We start from the raw sequence: 19,011 nt of genomic DNA on the forward strand, positions 1-19,011 counted from the left end.
AAGCCATTCAGCCCACTGTGTCTGCATGGCTGAATAAACTAGCCACTCATTGGAATCCCACTTTCCAACACTTGGTCCGTAACCTTGCAAGGTGCAGATCCAGGTTCCTGTTTAAATGTGTTGAAGTTTCGTAGTTGTGGCAGAAACCTGTCAACAACTATCCTCTGGGTAAAAACATTTTCCTCGTACCCGCTCTACTCCTTTTACCAATCCCCTTAAATCTGTGCTCCTGATAATTGACCTCTCAACTGAGAGAAACTGATCTTCCCTATGCACTTTATGCAAGCCCCTCTTTAATCTTGGAACACCACAATTTAAGTCACTCCTCAATTTCCTTCTAAGGAAAACAACTACAGTTTATCCAATCTTTCCTCCAGGGAATAGTGGGAACAATTTATCTTCATCTACTGTCTAGTCCTCTTATAATTTTAGCTTCTTTCAAATCTGCTCTGAACTGTCACTTCTCTATAGTGAAGCATTAATTTGTCATCTGTTAACAAAGCAGATGATTAAGAAAAGACATAAGTGTTTGTGAACAGAGTGAAGTACAGCAAGCAAAACTGTGCAAAACATAATTTGAAACCATTATTGTCAGCTCCAACATCAACTGAAACACTTAACTTGTTCATGTAACTAGTTATTAAGTAAGTGATTGGGTTAGTTAATTAATTAACTGTAAAGACAGAACAGGAACTGGAACTTTTCATTTAACTAGTTGTTAAGTAGGTGATTGGGTTAGTTAATTAATTAATTGTAAATAGAACAGGAACTGGAACTTTTGTGGTGCAGTGTTAGTGCTCCGACCTCTGAACTGAGGAGCCTGGGTTCAAGTTCTATCTGCTCCCTATATGTGTGATAACAGCTCTGAACAGGTTAAAAAACAAAGTTTTTAAAAATATCAAAATAGATTAAAAAACAAAGTTTTTAAAAAATATCAAAAGGGAGACTAGATAGGATTAATGTATGGAAGGAGCCCTAAGACTGATTATTGGGCACCATAAGGCCTGGAGTGCGTTCATTTCCCCTTTTAATAACACTTCTGATTGACCTGTTCACTTTTACCTCATTTTTGTTACTATTACATTGCCCCTGATGAATGGAGCTTCTGAACAAGCAACAATTTATTTGTTTAATTGAGTGATTTGTGGTAGGTCTTTAAATAAAATACACTAATTCATAATCTTGCATCTATGAAGAATGGTACCTTGGTTTCTGTATGACCAACTGGCTTGAATCTAGATTGACACTGACAGCAGAAGATGGTTGCCTAGAGGTGAAGACTGTGGATTTATAATCCTCTGTCTGAAAATAATTCCAGTCGGATTTACTTTGGGGGAGGATGACTGAAACCAAGTGCAAAGTTTTGGCATATGACTTCCCATTGAATGTTTGTGAAGCTAAACCTGAGACCAGTGGAAGAATTAAGCAGATATATAGATACTGGATTTTTTTTTAACCAAGATAAAAAATGTAAGATTTGGCCTTGGGGCTGTCACTTCCTACTAGAAGCAAGGTCAACTACAAGTCCATAACAAGTAGGTCATTGGTCCAAAGAATCTGCTCTCTCATTCAATGAGATCATGCTTGATCTGATAATCCTGAACTCCTTGTTCTTCCCTTTTTTTTCCCAGAACTCTGGATACTCCTCTTGATTCATATTAAAGACTGAGAGATTTTTAATTAACAATCTGCACTTTACTGCCTTTTGCAGAACTTCATCTGTCTTAAGTGGGTGACCCTTTACTCTGAGACCATCCTCTCTGGTCTTAAACTCTCGCACAGAGGCAGACAAACTTTCTGCATCTACCTTGTCAAGTCCCTCAAGAATCTTCGATTTAATAATTCTTCAAAACTCCAATGAATAAGCTCCCAACCTTCTTGACACCTCCTCATAAGACAGGATTAACCTACTGAAGCTCCTCTGGAATGCCTCCAATGCCAATGTACCATTTCCTTTAAAAAGGGAACAAAAACAGCTCAGTATTTCAGCTGTGGTCTGATTATTGCCTTGTGCAGTTTTCGCAAGATCTCCCTAATGTTAATCCATTCCCTTCCAATAAAGGCCAACATTCCATTTGCCTTCTCCTATTAGCAACTGAACTTGAGTGATAACTTTTTATGATTTATACATGAGGACTCCTTTTTTTTTGTGCTGCAGCTTTCTGCACTCTTCCCATTTAAGTAATATTCAGTTCCTGTTTTTTTTTTACTGCTAAGTGCAAAACCTCGTATTTTCATACATTATATTCTATTTGCCAAGTGTTATTTTACCCACTAACATAAACCGTCCATATCTGTAAAGTATCCTTGGAGCTAGAGGCTCAATAATGGGACACTGAGGAAGGTTTGGAATCTGTATTAAAGCTCATGCACAAAACTTGTGAGAAAAATAACATGTTGAATGCATCTGACATGGTGTCAGACTTTGATAAATTTGGAAAGCAGGATTGATATTTAATAGGAGAACATGTTAGGATTTGATAGACTCTCTGAAAGATTGAAAATATTCTGCTTAGATGTTTTTAATTCAGTGATTTCCTTTCCAAATTATTACATTGCACTAAAGTGTCAAACATAGATATATTCCTCATATTAACTGGAGTTAGATTTTAAGAAAGAAGATTTTTTTTTGGGAACATGCATGCAGGGTGAAAGGCTTTTGTTAAAGTATTGGAAAATTCAGCAAGCCTAACATCATTGTATAAAGCCATCAGAAATAAATACTTTTCTAGTTGACATGGTAAATTACAAAACAGAATGGCAGATAAATGTTTGAAAGGTCCAAGTGATGCAAAATCAGCATTGATTTATGTATTTACAGAATATGAATAAATTATAGAACAAATTAAACAACTTGATCAAATGTGCTACCCAATCGACATTTACCTAGTTTTATATTTTTCTTGAATGTCATAAATTCTTCAATATTCAGGACTGAATACTTGTCATCCTGCAGCCATGTCTCCCAAATGGTTATCAGATCATATTTATTTACCTTGATGCGCTTGTCAGTTTGTTAACATTGTTATGAATGCTACATATATTCAGATACAGAGGCCTTTTTAATCTTTGTAACATCCAACCTTGACTATTACTGTGTTGAGACTTTTTTCCTCTCTGTCTTGTCATTCTCTGATCTTATTTTCCCATATCACGACTTCCTCTCCTGCCTGGATTCTATTTCTTTCTTGGGTGACCTTTACCCAACTTAATACCTCACCACCAAACTTCCACACCCTATTTCCATAGTTATGAAGTACAAGGCGCACCAGTTCCAGCATCATTCAGGGGCAGGCAGTCCCAATGACATGGATCCCACTTTCTCAACACTGGTCAGTGCTTGATGAACCAGAACCCGCTTACATAGTAATGTAGAAAATAGGAGCAGGAGTAGGTCATTTGGCTTTTCATATCTGCTTCACCATTAATGTAGTCATGGCTAATCATCCAACTCAGTACTCTGTTCCCACTTTCTCCCCATGCCCTTTGATCCTTCTCAGCCCTAAGATTTATATCTTACTCCTTGAAAATGCTCAGTTTTGGCATCAAAAGTTTTCTGTGACAAAACAATTCCACAAGCTCACCACTCTTTTTCACACTAGTGTTTCAGCCACACATGCATTTGTCTATTTGTATTTATTCTCTGCATATTTACTCATGATCCAGTTAATAATGCAAAGATTATAACCACCAAAGGTTATGTATTTTAATTCAGCACTTAACCTCTAATATTCCCACAGCAAAACCTCTTTCCTAGTTCTACCCATACCATTAGCAGCCAAGCATGCACATGCTGGAATCCATTGAGAACTGATAATATTGGATTCCTTCAGTCTTCACTCCTATTTAAAGGGTACATTTGGCAAACCTGCCCGATGCTACTGTGCTTGGCTCTTGCAGGTTGGCCAAATCGTTAATGGCTGAGAACAGGGATGAGTACTCTTCCTGGTGATGAGCAAGTGCATGAAAATGGAGTGCTTTGAGTGTTAAAGGTTTGGAGCATTTCTTCCTGGACTAGTTGCAAACACGTCAGTGATGTGGTCACCAGCTTGTGTGCTGCTTAGTCCAACCTGGAAAGGGTACCCACAGAGGTGAAAGTCTCTGAGCTCATGGTGTATCCATGTGAATGTCTTGTGGTATATCTGATGAGGTATCACTGGCTTCCTCCTCCCAAGTGGAGCTTAGTGAATGCGATCCTGATCTCACTGTGGAGATTTGCTAGATACCACTAGTGCTATCATAAGAGATGGAATTAATTTTTGAAGATGTATAAAAGCTTGCATCGATTAAGAATGAGTAAACATTGGTAGCAATGGGAGTGTAGCGCAGCCAAATGAAGCTTACTGGGTTGGTTGCCCATTAAGGGTCTTCCTGGCCTTACTTGAGTAATCCTGCTTACTTTAGCTGGATCTATTATCTTCCTGTTGTGTAAGGTACATAATGGTACTTAGCCTTGCAGACCACAAAAGAACATTGATCTGCTTTCTGCACCTGCTGTGCATCCCTGTTCACCTCGGACATAACACTATGCTGTTCAGTGTCCAGTTGACCTGATCTTGTTAGATGGTCAGTAAAGAACAGGACAGCCCTCCTCTCCATCACACTGTCCACCAGCATCAGATCCTGGTTCTGAAAGTGGCGAGTAAGCTTACCTTTCCTTTCTAACACCATCAGCGTCAGTTTACAAGCCAGAAACTGTTTATCACGTCTGAAATGGTATGCAGCTGGACTTGAAATATGGCAGCAGAGGTGACTAAGCAGGAAGGTCACATCACCACTCTGGCCACACAATTCCAGGAATTCAGCTCAACAGTAAGGTGAGTAAGTAATGAGGTGAAAAGTGGAAGACTGTAAGAAAAAAAGTCCCAGCCGAGATTGGACTGGATGTCATAAATTTAGTGCTAACCCTGTTAGTTTGCCATCACACCAACTGTAGGTGGATAAATTTACCCCATTTTCCTTTTTAAAGAAAGGAATATGAAAGATTGGCTGTATTATTTGGAATCTTAAAAGTTGTTACTGATTGAAAAAAAATCATATCATATTCTCTTACCTTTTCATACAAAGATTTTGTTCATAGCTTTCACTTCAGGGCACCTGTTAATGTAGTGTAGTTGAGCAGGTGATTGGAGTTAATTAATTGACTGGATAGATATAAAGGGAGATATATTCATAAACACGGGTGATTTAATGAAGGATAAAATAAATAAACAACAGCTATGGGGAAGAAAAACATTTCCGTGATGCATAAAAGCATCTTTGGATATATTAAAAAAAATAGAAATGTTTTTAAAAGGAGTGGGGTGGACACCACAGGGGCCATGGTGCACTATTTTCCCTACCAACTCTATTTGAATTTAGTTCCCTCCCTATCTTCCTCTCCTTCCCAATTTTTGTGGTTACATTGCAGTGCTTGTAATTTGTTATTTGTTTAATCTGCCAAATAGGTGATTTGATAGTAGGTGTGACAAAAGAATTCCAAGTTACAATTTAATTATTCAAGAGACTTTGACTGAAAACCGTATCTAATGAAAGGAACAGATAAAAGGATATCAGTTATCCATGGAGAGGTGGAGGGGCAGTTTTGGAAGTAGTCTACCGACTGGTGTTAACGGTACATTAATAAATTTGGGCCTTTTGCATCAAAACAAATTATTAATCTGCACCTTCTAGCCAGATGTGACAAGCCGAAAATGTTCGCATGATTTTCAATCTGAAGATTACCTCCAGGGTGTCATTACTTAGAAAACCATTTTTAACTTTGTCAGACATTTGTAGTATCAGTAGAAATAAACACTGGAAATAAATCTTGCCAGTGGGAATATTTTCTGGCCGACTTTGGCTTTCTGCAAGTAATATGTCATTTTGTTACGAACATTGATGCTTATTCTGCATCAACTGGTCTTGTTGACTGGTCCCTTGTTCCTAGAATGTAAAGTGTTTGGTTATAAAGTTAAATAGACAGGATGTTCCTTTTACACTAAGTGACTCGGTTATTCCACATTTGTTTTCAGTTTCAATTATTTGCAAATCTTTTAAATAGATATAAAATTACTAACACATTCTTGTATTTTTTAAATAATAGTTTTGTACAATTGGCAATCCTACTACCAAGGATGTACAGTAATATCAGGGCTTCAAAAAAAGCAGCTTGTACATGCAACAACAGTTCCACCCCTCTGGGAGTCATCAACTTAGTAGAGACATTGAATGTGAAAGACCAGTGTCTTGCTCTGATCAAGCACTCTTGACAGGAACAACATGCCCCAGAGAGAGTGCATCAGCCCAAGTTACCAAATGAACACCTAATACAAGTATCATTTTAGTTCTGATCAGTTCAAAGATTATATATGCAATGGAAGTGCAGGCTGAAAGTCTGAAAGACGAGAATTGAAGATTATTCACAAACAAAAATGGTTTGTTATTATCATTTAAAATGGTAACTTGTGACTGCAAATAATGCTTCCTTTTTATAAAAAGCAAAATTGATGTTAAGAGAAATGATTTAGTACAATTGTGACTGCCATAGTCATTTGACTCCTAACTTTTCATTTTGAATGAATAGCCATTAAAAGACACACCATGAAACAATCTTAACCCTTCTACATCACGATGTGGAGGTGCTGGTGTTGGACTGTGGTGGATAAAGTTTAAAAATCACACATCACCAGGTTATAGTCCAACAGGTTTATTTGAAAGTACAAGCTTTCGGAGTGCTGCTCCTTCATCAAGTAATTAGTGGGGCAGGGTCATAAGACACGTAATTTATAGCAAAAGATCATAATATCATGCAACTAATACAATATATTGAACCTTAACTGGGACCTTGGCTTCACATCACAATATAGGTGACCACGCTACACTATCCATCCTCACACACACACTCACACACAAGCACACACACATTTTTACATGCGCATATACTTACGCAGACTCTCTCTTGTATGCATGCTGTCTCTCTCATACACAAACATACACCCCACATACTCTCACCCATGTGTACACCCTCTCAGAGGCTTATACTCCATCACACACAAACTCAATAGACAATAGGTGCAGAAGTAGGCCATTCTGCCCTTCGAGCCTGCACTAGCATTCATTATGATAATGGCTGATCATCCTCAATCAGTATCCTGTTCCTGCCTTATCTCCATAACCCTTGATTCCACTATCCTTGAGAGCTCTATCCAACTCTTTCTTCAACGAATCCAGAGACTGGGCCTCCACTGCCTTCTGAGGCAGAGCATTCCACATAGCCACCACTCTCTGGATGAAGACATTTCTCCTCATCTCTGCCCTAAATGGCCTACCCCTTATTTTTAAGCTATGTCCTCTGGTTCGGGACTCGCCCATCAGCGGAAACATGTTTCCTGCCTCCAGTGTCCAATCCTTTAATAATCTTATATGTCTCAATCAGATCCCCTCTCAGTCTTCTAAACTCAAGGGTATACAAGCTCAGTCGCTCCAATCTTTCAACACAAGATAGTCCCACCATTCCAGGAATTGACCCCGTGAACCTACGCTGCACTCCCTCAATAGCCAGAATGTCTTTCCACAAATTTGGAGACCAGAACTGCACAAAATATTCCAGGTGTGGTCTCACCAGGGCCCTGAACAGCTGCAGAAGAACCTCTTTGCTTCTATACTCAATCCCTCTTGTTATGAAGGCCAGCATGCTATTAGCTTTCTTCACTACCTGCTGTACGTGCACGCTTGCCTTCATTGACTGGTGTACAAGAACACCCAGATCTCTTCGTACTGCCACTTTACCTAACTTGACTCCATTTAGGTGGTAATCTGCCTTCCTGTTCTTGCCACCAAAGTGGATAACCATACATTTATCCACATTAAACTGCATCTGCCATGCATCTGTCCACTCACCTAACCTGTCCAGGTGACCCTGTAATCTCCTAACATTCTCCTCACATTTCACCCTGCCACCCATCTTTGTATCATCAGCAAATTTGCTAATGTTACTATTAATACCATCTTCTATATCATTAATATATGTTGTAAAAAGCTGCGGTCCCAGCACTGATCCCTGCAATACCCCACTGGTCACCGCCTGCCATTCCGAAAGGGAGTCGTTTATCACTACTCTTTGTTTCCTGTCAGCCAACCTATTTTCAATCCAAATTAGTACTTTGCTCCCAATACCATGCACCCTAAGTTTGTTCACTAACCTCCTATGTGGGACTTTATCAAAGGCTTTCTGAAAGTCCAGGTATACTATATCCACTGGATCTCCCTTGTCCATCTTCAGAGTTACATCCTCAAAAAATTCCAGAAGATTAGTCAAGCATGATTTCCCCTTCATAAATCCATGCTGACTCTTACCTATCCTGTTACTGCTATCCAGATGTGTCGTAATTTCATGCTTTATAATTGAATCTAGCATCTTTCCCACCACTGAGGTCAGACTAACTGGTCTATAATTTCCTGCTTTCTCTCTCGCTCCTTTCTTAAAAGGTGGTACAACATTAGCCACCCTCCAATCTGCAGGATCTGATCCTGAATCTATCGAACTCTGGAAAATAATCACCAACGCATCCACAATTTCTAGAGCCACCTCCTTCAGTACCCTGGGCTGTAGACCATCAGGCCCCGGGGACTTATCAGCCTTCAGACCTAACAGTCTTTCCAACATCAATTCCTGGCTAATATAAATTCCCTTCAGTTCAGGTCCTTCAGCCACTGTTACCTCTGGGAGATTGATTAGATTAGATTACTTACAGTGTGGAAACAGGCCCTTCGGCCCAACAAGTCCACAATGACCCGCCGAAGCAAAACCCACCCATACCCCGACATTTACCCCTTACCTAACACTACTGGCAATTTAGCATGGCCAATTCACCTGACCTGCACATCTTTGGACTGTGGGAGGAAACCGGAGCACCCGGAGGAAACCCACACAGACACGGGGAGAACGTGCAAACTCCACACAGTCAGTCGCCTGAGTCGGGAATTGAACCCGGGTCTCATGGCGCTGTGAGGCAGCAGTGCTAACCACTGTGACACCGTGCCGCCCACTGCTTGTGTCTTCCCCAGTGAACACAGATCTGAAGTACCAATTCAACTCTTCTGCCATTTCTTTGTTCCCCGTAATATATTCCCCTGTTTCTGTCTTCAAGGGCCCAATTTTAGTCTTAACCATTTTTTTCCCTTTCACATATCTAAAAAAGCTTTTACTATCCTCCTTTATATTTTTGGCCAGTTTACCTTCGTACCTCATTTTTTCTCTGTGTATTTCCTTCTTAGTGATCCTCTGTTGTTCTTTAAAAGCTTCCCAGTCCCCTGTTTTCCCTCTCATCTTTGCTATGTCATACTTTTTCTCTTTTGACTTTATATGTTTCTTAACTTCCCTGGTCAGCCATGGCCACCCATGCCTCCTCCTAGGATCTTTCTTCCTTTTTGGAATGAACTGATCCTGCATCTTCTGCATTATACCCAGAAATATCTGCCATTGTTCCTCCACTGTCATCCCTGCTAAGGTATTGTACCATTGAACTTTGGCCAGCTCCTCCCTCATAGCTCCATAGTTCCCTTTATTCAACTGAAATATTGTCACTACCGTCTCCCTTTCACATTGCAGATTGAAGCTTATTGTATTATGGTCACTACCTCCTAATGGCTCCTTCATTTCAAGGTCCCTGATCAATTCTGGTTTGTTGCACAATACCAGATCCAGAATTGCCTTCTTTCTGGTAGGCTCCAGCACCAGCTGTTCTAAGAATCTAACTCGGAGGCACTCCACAAAGGCTCTTTCTTGAGGTCCAATACCATCCTGATTCTCCCAGTCTACCTGCATGTTGAAATCCCCCATAACAACTGTAGTGACATCATTGCAACAGGCCAATTTCAGCTCCTTATTCAACTTACACCCTACATCCATACTACTGTTTGGGGGCCTGTAGATAACTCCCAAGAGGGTCTTTCTACTCTTAGAATTTCTCAGCTCTATCCATACTGACTCTACATCCCGTGATTCTAGGTCCCCCCGCGCAAGGTACTGAGTATCATCTCTTACCAAGAGGGCCACCCCACCCCCTCTGTCCTCAGTCTGTCCTTACGATAGCACGTGTAGCCTTGAATATTCATTTCCCAGGCCCTGTCCACTTGAAGCCACCAAGCAAGCTCTCTCTCACTCTCACACATACACTTTCTCTCCCCCTCACATGCACGCACATATAAGTCTATAAGGTGAAATTGCATTTTCAGAATTGTATTTGCAGATCCAGTCTATTTTGTTCAAAAAGCGCACATTCTGCAGGCAGTCAATCCATGTGACATTTTATAAATTCCTACTTTCGAAATAGAACCAGTCTGACTCAAGATTGGAATGCAGACAGACTCTATCCTCACATCTTAATGCATTGTCTGAGCTGAGATGTTACTTTTTTAAAAATAAAACCTTCAGGTATCCCAGGAATGCGACTTGAAAGAAGTTCTGGAATTTACATAAGCTTTAAGCTTTCTTGACTAATAAAACTGCTAAAGACAAATCAGGTTCATCTAACACAATCTGCAAGTAGTAAAAACTTTATTAAATTCTTCATTCTACACGGCATGTACGGACAGAAACGAAACGTCATTTATAAGTAGAAGTGATTCATACATACTAGTTTTCCCATGTAACCGGTTTCATTATTGTGGATGATCATCGCTTGTGCATTCGAAACGTTGTTAATGAGTCCCCTATCCCCGCGAGCCGAGCGCTGGCCAACCGTCCATCCCCGCGAGCCGAGCGCTGGCCAACCGTCCATCCCCGCGAGCCGAGCGCTGGCCAACCGTCCATCCCCGCGAGCCGAGCGCCGGCCAACCGTCCACCCCGCGAGCCGAGCGCGCACCAACCGCTCGTCCATCCCCGCGAGCCGAGCGCCGGCCAACCGTCCACCCCACGAGCCGAGCGCGCACCAACCGCTCGTCCATCCCCGCGAGCCGAGCGCGCACCAACCGCTCGTCCATCTTTCTTGCTGCCTGTTGTTTGATTTTTTTTTATATTCTTTGATGCTAATCATGCCGTTTGAAGAAATTGCAAGTCACCTTTCACTACTTTTATTTTCCACCTACATTCCAGAATCGGCCATCTGTTGGTGAGGGGGGAGGAGAATCGTAGTCACAAATTAGTCCTGATTATAGTGTCGTACAGTACGGAAACAGACCCTGTGGCCCGACCCATCAAATACCAAACTAAACTAGTCCCACCTGCCTGCTCTTGGCCCATATTTCTCCAAACCCTTCTTATTGATGCTCTTATCTCAATATTTTTAAGTGTTTTAACTACCCACACTTCCTCTGGCAATTCATTCCACACATGAACTATTCTATGTATAAAAAGTTGCCTCTCATGTCCTTTCTAAATCTTTAACTTCTCTTAAAAACATGTGCCCTAGTTTTGAACTTGCCCACCGTAGGGAAAAGAGCTTTGCTATTCACCTTATCAACACCCCAATTGATTTTATAAATCTATAAGGTCATCTCTCAACCTGCTACTCTCCAGTGAAAAAAATCCCAACCTATCCAGCTATTTTTATAACTCAAACACTCCATTTCCAGCAACCTCCTAATAAATCTTTTCTGAGCCCTCTCCAGTTTAATAATATCTTTCCGATAACAGGGTGACCAGAACTGCACAAAATATTCTAGAAGATGCCTCTGTACAACCTCAACATGACATCCCAAATCCTATAAACAAAGGACTGAGCAATCAAGGCAATCATGCTAAATGCCTTCTTAACCACCTTGTCTACCTGTGATGCAAATTTCAAAGAATTATGTACCTAACTAATAGGTCTCTCTGTTCTACAACACTGCCCAGAGCTTTACCATTAATTACATAAGTCCTGCTCTTATTTGTTTTACCAAAATGCAATAGCTTGCATTTATCCAAATTAAACTCCATCTGCCACTCCTCAGCCTATTGACCAAATTGACCAAGATCTCTTTGTAATCTTAGATAACCTTCTTCACTGTCCACTACACCACAGACTTTGTATCATCCGCAAATTTACTAGCCACATCTCCCACTTGTCCATCTTCCTTCCCACCTATCTGCTCCGCCCTCCGCTCTGACCTATCACCATTACCCCCCCCCCCCCCCCCCCCCCGGGTCAGTGTGGACTTGCTGGGACTAAGGGCCTGTTTCCACACTGTAGGGATTCTGTTTATTCTAAGCTACCTTCACATGCCAGCCCCACCCCCTCCTATTTATCTCTCAGCCCCCCTTGACCCACCCTCCACATTCCTTATGAAGGGCTTATGCCCAAAGCATTGACTCTCCTTGGATACTGTGTGACTCGCTGCGTTTTTCAGTGCCACACATTTTGACTCATGCCTCCTATATTCTCATCCAAATCATTTGTATAAATGACAAACAAAATTGGACCCGAGTACTGATCCCTGTGGAACACTGCTGGTCACAGGCCTCCAGTCCAAAAAACTGTCTCCTACTGCAAAGTAAATTTTTTATGCAATTGGCAAGCTCACCCTGAATCTCATGTGATCTAATTTTACTAATTAGTCTATTATGTTTTATAAATTCCAAGTAAATAACACCTCTCATTCTTCCCTCATCAATTTTTTTTGGTTACTTCCTCAAAAAACACAATCAAGTTTGTAAGACATGATTTTTCTCGCACAAAACCCATGCTTATGCTCTCCAAATGCATGTAACTCCTATCTTTCAGAATCACCTCCAACAACTTACCTACCATCAATGTCAAACTCGTAGTTCTATAGTTTCGAGGTTTCTCCTTACATTTTTTCTTAAATAAAAGCACAACAATAGCCACTTTCCAGTCCTCTGGCACCTCACTTGTGGGGTTATAGATGATACAAATATTTCTGCTCGGGGCCCTACAATATCCTTCCTAACTTCCTAATGTCCTGGAATACACTTGATCAGATCCTGGAGATTTATCCATCTTTATGTTACAAAGACCTCCAGCACTACTTCTTTTGTAAATGAATTGTTTTCAAAGCATCAATATTTATTTCACTGAGTTCCTAGCTTCGACTTCTTTCTCCACAGTAAAAAACTGATGCAAACTATTCATTTAATATTTCTCCCATCTCCTGTCTTTGTTGGCTTTAAATGGGCCCTAGTCTCCATTGTTACTTTGTTCTTGTTACTTGTAGAATACCTTTGGATTATCCTTAACTATCTTGAATGTATACCAGGAAATTTTTCTTCATAATATTAATGCTCATTTGATTTAGCCAATCCATATGTAGATTGAAACCCCCTTGTGAATACTGCATTCCTTTTGTTACATACATCTCTAGTTTCCCGATTTATGCTGTGCTTTACATTATCACCACTGTTTGGTGGGAGTGTCTTATAGCCACCAATGTTTCCTACTCCTTTCTGTTTCTCAGTGCCACCCAAACAGATTTTACATTATGTTGTTCTGGTTGGAAGAAGTTCTCTCACTAACATACTGATTTACCACCTAAACTCCTTTTTTTTGGCTTGTCATCCTAAATGTTAAATATCCTTTAATATTAAAATCTCAGTATTAATCACCTAGCCACATCTCTCTAATAGGGAAGAATCATACTATATTTTATTTATATTAGTGCCATTAATTCACTTATTTCATTGCAAATACTGCGTACATTTGTATAGAAAATTTTTAATTTTACCTTTTTAACACTATTCTGTAATCTTGCTCTTGTTGATTCTTGGACTTGTTTCTGCTGCTTTTTACTTACAGCTTTTCTTCTTGCCAAAAATCAGTTTTGTATTCATTCTGCCTGAATTTACTCCCAGGTTCCAATACCCTTGACAGACTGGTTTAAATCCTCTCAAACAACCCAGCAAACCCCCCCCTGCTAGGTTTGCAAAGTGATCTAAAACAAAGTACTAGTAAGTTGTAACCAACCTCCCCCAGAAATCTGAAGCCCTCCCTCCTGCACCACTTTTCCAACGACATGTATGTTAGCTTTTATTTTTATTATGCCTATTTCTATAATCACTAGCACATGGTACTAAGAATAGTCCTGAGGTTACTGCCTTTGAGATCCTGCTCTTCAGGGTTTTACTTGTCTCTCTAAATTTTACTTTCAGGACTTCATCCGACTTTTGCCTGTTGCTGACAATGTGGGCAATGATCTTTTGATTCTTCACCCTCAGACAAAAGAATGTCTGGCCGCTGTTCTGTGCTATCCTTGATTCTGACACCTGGGAAGAACAAGCCACACTAGAGTAATTTTTATGTGTATCTGTTTAACTATCACAGGACCTACCAGTACCATCCTTCCACTCTCTTTCTGCCTCACCTATACAGCAAGCTACTTGTGATGTTATAAGCTTGACACATTACATTCTCTGAAGAACCGTTGCCCTCACCAGTATCTTAAATGAAACTTCAGTCACTAAGTGACATAGACTCTGTAGTATCTGTCTGCTCTTAGGATCGTAGAATAATGGAATCCCTATAGTGTGGAAACAAGCCATTTGGCTCATCAAATCCACATCGACTCTCTGAAGAGCATTCACTCAGACCCATGCCCTACTCTATCCCTGCATTTCCTATGGCTAATTCACCTGACCTGCGCATCTCGAGACTCCATGGGCAATTTGGCATGACCTACCTACCTGACCTGCACATTTTTGAACTGTGTGAGGAAACCTACGCAGACACAGGGAGAATGTGTAAACAGACAATTGCTTGAGGCTGGAATCAAACCTGGGTACCTGATGCTCTGAGGAGACTGCCCAGCAGTCATCCATTCCCTCTGTGCCTGGCTGGTTTTCATTTATGATGTGACCACTTTGCTAAATGTGACAGAGTTCACTGCTTTCCAGAAACCACAATGAGTCCAGTCACCACTCCAGCCACCACTCAAGCTCCAAAACCCAAAGCTCAAGATGTTGTGAAGGCAATTTTGATAGGTGTGATCATCTCTCAAGATATTAATGTTCTTCCATGTTTGTTGGGGGAGTAGGTAATATACCTTCTTTAGAATTCAAATAGCCTTCCTCATTGCATAAGAAACCAATGAATAATTCTGAGCATTGTCCGCCACTCTAGAAGGTTCTTTGAAATTGTTCAATTTCTAATGTTCCATCATCCATTTCCTTTACTGCTACAGATTTATTGAAAGACTTCTTAGGCATCCCTAACTATTACCACTGATCAACATCAAGCCATTTGCTTGTATATGCTCTGTGTTACTGTAGTGGAAACATAATGACTTTATTTAATCAATTTATCCTCTTTACTATTATTTTTGTTAACAGGCAGCTTCTCCCTATGACCAGATATTTTCCATTCCTCAATTTTGTATTCCTCCAATTTCCTTGAATATTTACCAGTATAGATTTGTTGCCTACTCGCTATCTATGTCGTATATGGTACCTATCTACTAGAACAGCACTAACCCTTATTTTAGAAATTTTATAGCTTGACCTAATAGATAATGGGATGCTGTTTTTAAAATTTTCCTTTAGTATTATTTCCCTCACATTCTCAAAAATCTCTTGTAATTTCATTGATCAAAACCACTGTCAAAATATAAGTTATTTCTCGCCACCAAATTGTGTGAATTAAATAAGTAACTGCATGTGTTGGAAATCTGATACAAGAAATGCAATTGCTGAAGTAACTCAGCAGGCCTGGCAGTATCTGTAGAGAGAAAGCAGAGTTAATGTTTTGAGTCCAGTGACCCTTGTTCAGATTTCCAGCATCCACAGTTCTTCATTTTATGTTCAGAGTCTGTTGTGGTCAATAGCGTAATGATACAAAGAATGTAAGCAACATCCCTCACCACGCCCCCCCCCCCACCAACTTGGTCAGAACAATAGCCAGATCAAAACAAAGTAGGTCTCAATTCATCATCAAACTATTAGTTCTTCTTCACCAAAAAAAAACCTGTCTTTCTTCAGATCATGCTAGCTAAATGCTTCTCTGTTTTGAAGACCTGTTTCTATCCACCCTTGCCAACTTCACTTTCTGTAATTCTCTTGTAATTTGAGTTTTTTCATTTCTTTTTCCAGTCCAATTTGCTTCATTTGGAGATCTACAAACTTCCAGCACTTGACCTTCTATATGTTGACATATTCCGAGCAAAGGAATCCAATTTCTATAGTTCAGCTTTCTTATCCTCTGTTTTTAACTCTATTTTCAACTTTTGCCTTAAAGCTATTCACCCAACTTTTGTTCCTTGTTGCAAATCACTGTTGTGCTAAAGCCTTCCTTTAAAGAACAGCCTCTGCCATGACAAAATCATTCTGCTTTTTGAAAGAAATAGGGTTTTATGGTGAATTTTATTATTAATTTAACCATTGCACGTTCCAGCGCCTGTGTCCATCTATGGATTCAAAATCCTGCAAAGAGCCCAGTCAAGTCCAGTTTTTTTTGAAAAGGTGATATCTTAAAGAATTGAGCCACAAGATTCCATGATTTAGAACAAAAATAAAAGATCACAGCAAAAGAATCAAAGTAGTCACTAAATCCTACCTTGGGTAACCACCTATTCTAATATCCATAATCAACTTAGGTTAAAAAATTAATATACAAGCAGATTGTGGCAGTTTAAGTTATAAATTGCATGTTAAATGACAAATATAACTAAGATGGATCTTTAGCTATTGGCTTGGTAATTCATTCCATATATATGTTGTTAATGTCAGTAATAAAATTCTTCAACAATTCAGCTTCCTGGAAATAATTTCAGCCTCTCTTCTGGCATTTAGCCTGATTGATAGCAATGATATTCAACAATAATGGTATACATCTGCAGAACCTGCTCAACTCCGCTAACAATTGTCTGGAAGGCTTAGTCCACCAAAGTTAACTTCCAGTGGTAGAAACACTTTCAACAACAGAATATTATCCATTCCTCAGCTTCTGGATTTAGTGTCCATCTTCTTCAACCTGCCTGTACTGAGAAGAATCATCATCTGAGCTCTGATGGCTCTATTCGTCAACTGGTTTTAACTATCTTTAGTCATCCCTCAGATTTAATTTTTAATCTTAGTTTCTGCCTTAGTTCCCTTGAGAAACTGGAAATGACACTTTACTTTCTCAATTTTCTTTGTGGTTTCCATATTTAATGGGTCCATTTTATAATTATAAGCTTCAAAACTACAGTTTCTAACACGTGAGACATATCCTAGCTGAGGCTGAAAAGGAGATTTTGCTGATGTTGGATAAGAAATTAAGGTGAGAATAGCATACATTTTGGAGGTAGAATGAAATGGTCTTGGTAATGGTACATCATGAGGAAGAAGCTCAACTCAGTTTTCAGCAATAGACTGAGGATGTGTATTAGATGACTGAGATATCAAATAAGGAGTTTTCTGCAATCAGGACCAAAGAAGGCCAGGCCTGAACTGAATAAAATCAGTTTAGTTTTGCCACATTAACACCACGGAATGGTTCCACAACTTGTGAATAATGTTGGACAGCAAGTTGAAAAGTCCATGAACAGACTTTGGATCATTTGAGGCAGAGAAGCAAGATTAACTGTCATCATTGTCTATGTGGTTCCTGACCTTTTTCAATGAGTTGAAATATTACTTACTCAGAGCAACAGCAATGAAAATATGATTAATGCTAAGTTGTCCCCAAATGCCTTACAACTAAAGCTTGCAATCATGTAATTAATGACTTTATTTTCTCTTTTCATTGCAGGGGTGCAGGCTCCTGGACCTGGAATTCTACAGCAACAAATAGCTGCTGCATCGAAAGCAGCCAAATTTGCGGGAAGAGGTAAAATATTCATATCCTGCATTCTGTAGTGACTCAATGGTAAACTGGTATTAGGTATGTCAATAAAATCAGAAATGTCGCAGTTTGATAGAGGATGAGGTAGGGGAAGAAGAACTTTAGATTATGTAGCATTTTCATGACCGCAGGGGATTTCAAAATATCTTTTGCTGAAATGTAGAAAACATGGTCAAGCATTTGTGCAAAGCAAAATGTCACAGTTGGCAATAAGGTAGTTTATCAGATTTTTTTAATGATATTGATAGACTGCCAGGACACCAAGGATAAATGCATGCTCTTCAAACAATGCCATAGGATAATTTGTGTACCTGAGAAATGAATCCAATTTCATATCTTATTCAAAGGTAGCACTTCCGATCATATATTGTTCCCTCAGTCCTGCATTGAGGCATGAGCTGAATTTTTTGCTGAGGCTATCCAGCATGGGACTTGAACTGACAGCTTTCTGACTCAGAAAAAGTGCCACCATGGAGTCAAGGCTGACAAGTACTAAATTTATGAACTGGTAATATCAAGTGCTCCCCCTTCCTCCAGCATTGCCGTTCTTTCTTTCAAAATTACTTTTCATTTTTGCCCTTCTCTCTTATAAGTGTTTGGTTGACAGTCCCTCCGTATGCAACAATTTCCGATTCCTTTAGCGGCCTCTCCCAGCAGCATTTCTTATCATTGCTTCAATCTGGCTCCATTCAGCATACTGAAACAAGAATTTGCATTTACTGGTACCTTTAGCACAGCAAAATGTCCTGAATATGCTTGATGGTTGTACTGTCTTTTAACATGTAAGGAGATATCGGAATAGGTGAGGAAAAAATTAATAAATGAGGTAGGTCTTAAGGAATATCTTAATAGTGGAGAAACACACTGAGAAGTTGTAGGGGAGGAGATAACTGCAAAGCTTGCAACTTATGCAGCTGAATGCATGGCTACCAATAGCAGACTAAAGAAAATTACAAATGCACGATAGGACAGGAGTTGAAGACGGGCAGAGTTATGGCCATTCCCCAGCTGAGGTTCCCCAATTTTTTGAGCAGAATATCTGAATGAGGAAGAGAGTGAACTGACTCCCCTTGATTATTCAACATCACCCCCTCCCCCACCCCCTCCATCTCAGTTTGTCATAACAAATTTAATTTTTAAAGGATCTGCTCCCTTTTTGACACGTTCCTCTCATAATCAAAAAAACTTTTTTAAAGGATGTACAGTTTAACAAAAGAGTGTTTATTAATTATTTAATGAAAGAAAAAGTAGTAACACAACACACATACATTAAAAAACT

At 39.8% G+C, this 19,011-nt stretch overlaps 1 protein-coding gene across 8 annotated transcripts in view; it reads left to right on the forward strand.

Moving 5' to 3' along the window:
* elna (elastin a) overlaps positions 1-19,011 on the forward strand; it is a 287,761-nt gene that overhangs the window by 30,986 nt on the left and 237,764 nt on the right. For all 8 annotated transcript variants that reach the window (XM_087977478.1, XM_087977474.1, XM_087977475.1 and 5 more), the window contains exon 3: positions 17,640-17,717. In XM_087977478.1, the coding sequence (XP_087833604.1) occupies positions 17,640-17,717 (78 nt within the window). The remainder of the gene's footprint in view (positions 1-17,639; positions 17,718-19,011) is intronic.

The sequence above is a fragment of the Chiloscyllium plagiosum genome, unplaced genomic scaffold (genome assembly GCF_037043375.1).
Source record: "Chiloscyllium plagiosum isolate Xiang-an unplaced genomic scaffold, Cpla_swu_hap1 HiC_scaffold_31, whole genome shotgun sequence".
NCBI lineage: Eukaryota > Metazoa > Chordata > Chondrichthyes > Orectolobiformes > Hemiscylliidae > Chiloscyllium > Chiloscyllium plagiosum.